Source organism: Myotis davidii, unplaced genomic scaffold, assembly GCF_000327345.1.
Source record: "Myotis davidii unplaced genomic scaffold, ASM32734v1 scaffold176, whole genome shotgun sequence".
Lineage (NCBI taxonomy): Eukaryota > Metazoa > Chordata > Mammalia > Chiroptera > Vespertilionidae > Myotis > Myotis davidii.
Window position 1 is genome coordinate 853,456 of NW_006287911.1, and position 3,580 is coordinate 857,035.

General features: G+C 38.9%; 1 protein-coding gene across 2 annotated transcripts in view; it reads left to right on the forward strand.

Annotated features, from left to right (window-relative positions):
• PPP2R3C (protein phosphatase 2 regulatory subunit B'', gamma) overlaps window positions 1-3,580 on the forward strand; it is a 29,744-nt gene that overhangs the window by 15,599 nt on the left and 10,565 nt on the right. For both annotated transcript variants that reach the window (XM_015561316.1, XM_006759708.2), the window contains one exon: window positions 1,975-2,107. In XM_015561316.1, the coding sequence (XP_015416802.1) occupies window positions 1,975-2,107 (133 nt within the window). The remainder of the gene's footprint in view (window positions 1-1,974; window positions 2,108-3,580) is intronic.

Here is a 3,580-nt window from a genome sequence, read left to right on the forward strand (position 1 = left end):
GAAGGACTTGTATGCATGCATATAAGCATAACCAATGGACATAAGACACTGGGGAATAGGGGAGGCTAGGGGACTGTCTAGGGCGGGGGGAAAAATGGACACATATGTAATACCCTTTGTAATAAAAAATAAAATTTAAAAAAAAAAAAAGAAAGAAATGTCGTCATCTTTCACCCATCAGATTAGCATAGATCAAAAGGTTTGATAATACCTTGGCTGGTGTGGCTCAGTTGGTTGAGCATTGTCCTGTGCACCTACAGGTTGCGGGTTGAATTCCCAGTCAGGGCACATGCCCAGGTTGCAGGCTCAATCCCCGGTCAAGGGTGTGCAAGAGGCAGCCAGTTGGCTGGTGTTTTGCTCTCACATCCATGTTTTTCTCTCGTTCCCTCTCGCTTCCTCTCTAAAATTCAGTAAAAAAAAAATGTTTAAAAAAAGAAGTTTGATAATGCTTGTAATGAAGGAATGTAAAATAGACCATGGTTTCCCCAAGCTTTTTCAATTTTCAGTACCCTTATTGTCTCAGTAGATTTTTCATAGAACCTCTATACCAGAAGAAATACCTAAAAACTATGTTCCATTTATTAATCAGTTCTGAACAATAAAAGCATTCATTAAACTTAATTCTATTAAGTCTTTTGAAAAGAATAATACACTTAAGTTAAAAAAAATATTTTTACTTCATTATTAAAGAACAATTCTCAGGGAGCACTGTACAGCCACTGAACCTGGGAATTAGATTTGACACAGTCATCCTCAGTTCCTCTCTCACACTGATTTTCCTGTGGCACTTGCTTTATTACAGCAACCATCAAGAACCTAGCTTTGCTAAGATTGATGTAATCAAAAGGAACATATATTTAAAACTAATGTTGAAACTGTGAACTTCCCTGAGCCATAGCTCATGCAGTGTCTGGCAAATGTTGGTAAAATATCATATCCTGCTGCATCCCTGTGAGTTCAATGTAGCACTCCTGGGGCACAATTTGGGAACTGTTAATATAGCCTCCCATTGGTGGTGGGAGTATAAAATGGATGTAGCCTTTATGGAGGGGTGGGCAGTTTACCATATCAATATCTGTCAAAATTATAAATGTGCATATGTTTTGACACAGCAATCCACTTACAGAGATTATATCGTATTATTCTTCCATATCTATGAATGAGAAATTTGCTTAGCCACTATATTATGTTTTTAGTGTTGCAGAAGATTATAAATAACCTAAATGTCCATCAATAGAAGACTAAATAGATTATGATACATCTGAAATACTTTTTAATCCTCACCAAAGATATATTTTTATTGATTTTTGAAAGAGAGAGGAAGAGAGAAACATCAATTGCCTCCTGTACACGCCCTGATTGGGGGTTGAACCCGTGACCTAGGTTTGTGCCCTGACTGGGAATTGAACTCACAACCTTTTGGTGTACAGGACAATGCTCTAACCAACTAACCCACTGGTCAGAGCACCATAGCTTTTTTTTTTAAAAATAATAGATGCTCTTTGAGAGCCAATGTGGAATGACTGCAAAGTATAGTGTTAAGTGATAAAAGCAAAATACAGAGGAATTTGCATGGTATGCTTCGATATTCTGTGTTAAAGAGGAAAGGAAATACACATATACACTGTATATATATTGGCTGGTATGTGCATCAGTTAGTTATCTTTGGAAAAATACATCAGAAGCTGATAATATAGGTTACCTCTGAGGAGAGGAAATAGGTGAGAAGAAAACTTTTCAACTAATACTCTTGTTCCTTTTGAATTTGGAACTATGTAGGATGCATCACCTATTCAAAAATATGTTAAAATTTAAATAAGAAATAAATGAATAAGAATAAATTTAATACAAACTACTAAGTTAGTTATGAATTAGTATTAATGTTGAACAATTTTTAGAACTAAAATTATATTCCAATATGTAATGAAGAAACAAGATCAGACTTTAAAGTTTTATTTTGTTTTCATCTTTCAGGATTTAGAAAACTACATATTGGAACTTATCCCTACTTTGCCACAATTAGACGGGCTGGAAAAATCTTTTTATTCCTTTTATGTTTGTACAGCTGTTAGGAAATTCTTTTTCTTTTTGGACCCTCTAAGAACAGGTAAAATAAAATCTTATCTAACTTAGATATTATAAAAATATTACTTTTCAATCTCAACTAGAGAAAAGTCTTGAAATGTCATTTTTTATTTTCCCAACATGTCATTACCATCTATATATATAAAAGGCTAATATGCTAAGTGTCCCTCCAACCATCTGACCGGTTGCTATGACACGCACTGACAGCCAGGGGCAGATTTTCAACACAGGAGCTGCCATGACGTGCACTGGCCATTTAAAAATAATTGGCACCGCACAGAAGTCCTGGAGTAGGTAGATAGGAGACTCAGTGGAATCCTATTTTCTTTTCATTAGCCAGAAAACAGAAATTTAGAAAGCTTAGAAACTTGACCCAACTGAAAAGAAGAAACAATGGACCTTGAAAATGACTTCAGGTTTTCTCACCATGTAGAATATAGTCAAACACTGCTGCAGTTAACTATTTTACCCTTTGTTCTCCCTGCGTGATCTACAATAATAATCTGCATCGTGTTGATATTTACTGCTGCGTTGCTGACAATTACCTGAAAGAGAAGCTGGGGTGCTTCACTGGGCTGGAAAAACTTTAGCTAAATCAGAAAGCAGATCTAATTAAGCAAGTTTATTCTATATATATAAAGCTCTTGCTAGCGCCAAATGGCACACATGTGTTTCCATCTGTCATTGTCAATCATGAATTTGGTTGACACTTCTCTTATAAAAAAAGGGCAAATAGCGATATTAAAATATTTCTTCTAATGTATTTCCTTTCAATGTGCACAAATTCGTGCACTGGGCCTCTAGTTAATATATAAAGATCTTTTATGATTTACTTGCACTAACCATAACCAGCTGTGTGACAGTGGCATGTCACCTAACCTCATCTCAACTAACAGGGGCTGATGGCCGTTTTCAGGCTGGCCACGCCCCCCAGTGACCCAAGCTCTCTTTTTTAACATCTCTAAATGAAGTATGAACTGGGTAATTTATGACTCTCTCTAGTTCTAAGAAGCCAGTTATTCTGATACCAGAGGTCCAGTGCACAAAAATTTGTGCACTCGGGGGGATCCCTCAGCCTGGCCTGTGCCCTCTCACAGTCTGGGACCCAACAGGGAATGTCTACCTGCTGTCTTAGGCCCACTCCCCGGGGGATCGCGCCTAAGCTGGCAGTCAGACATCCCTCTGGCAGCCCAGGAGCCATTGGAGGATGTCCACTTGCCAGTGGGAAGCAGGCCTAAGCTGCACTCAGACATCCTTAGTGCTGCTGAGGAGGCTGGAGAGGCTCCCACCACCACCACTGTGCTGGCAGCCATCAGCCTGGCTTGTGGCTGAGCAGACTTCCCCCATGTGGGAGCGCACTGACCACCAGGGGGCAGCTCCTGGGCTGATGGCGTTTGCAACCCGGTGGTCAGTATTTGTCATAGTGGCCAGTCATTCCCAGTCGTTCTGCTGTTGGGTCAATTTGCATATTACCCTTTTATTATATAGGATGTGA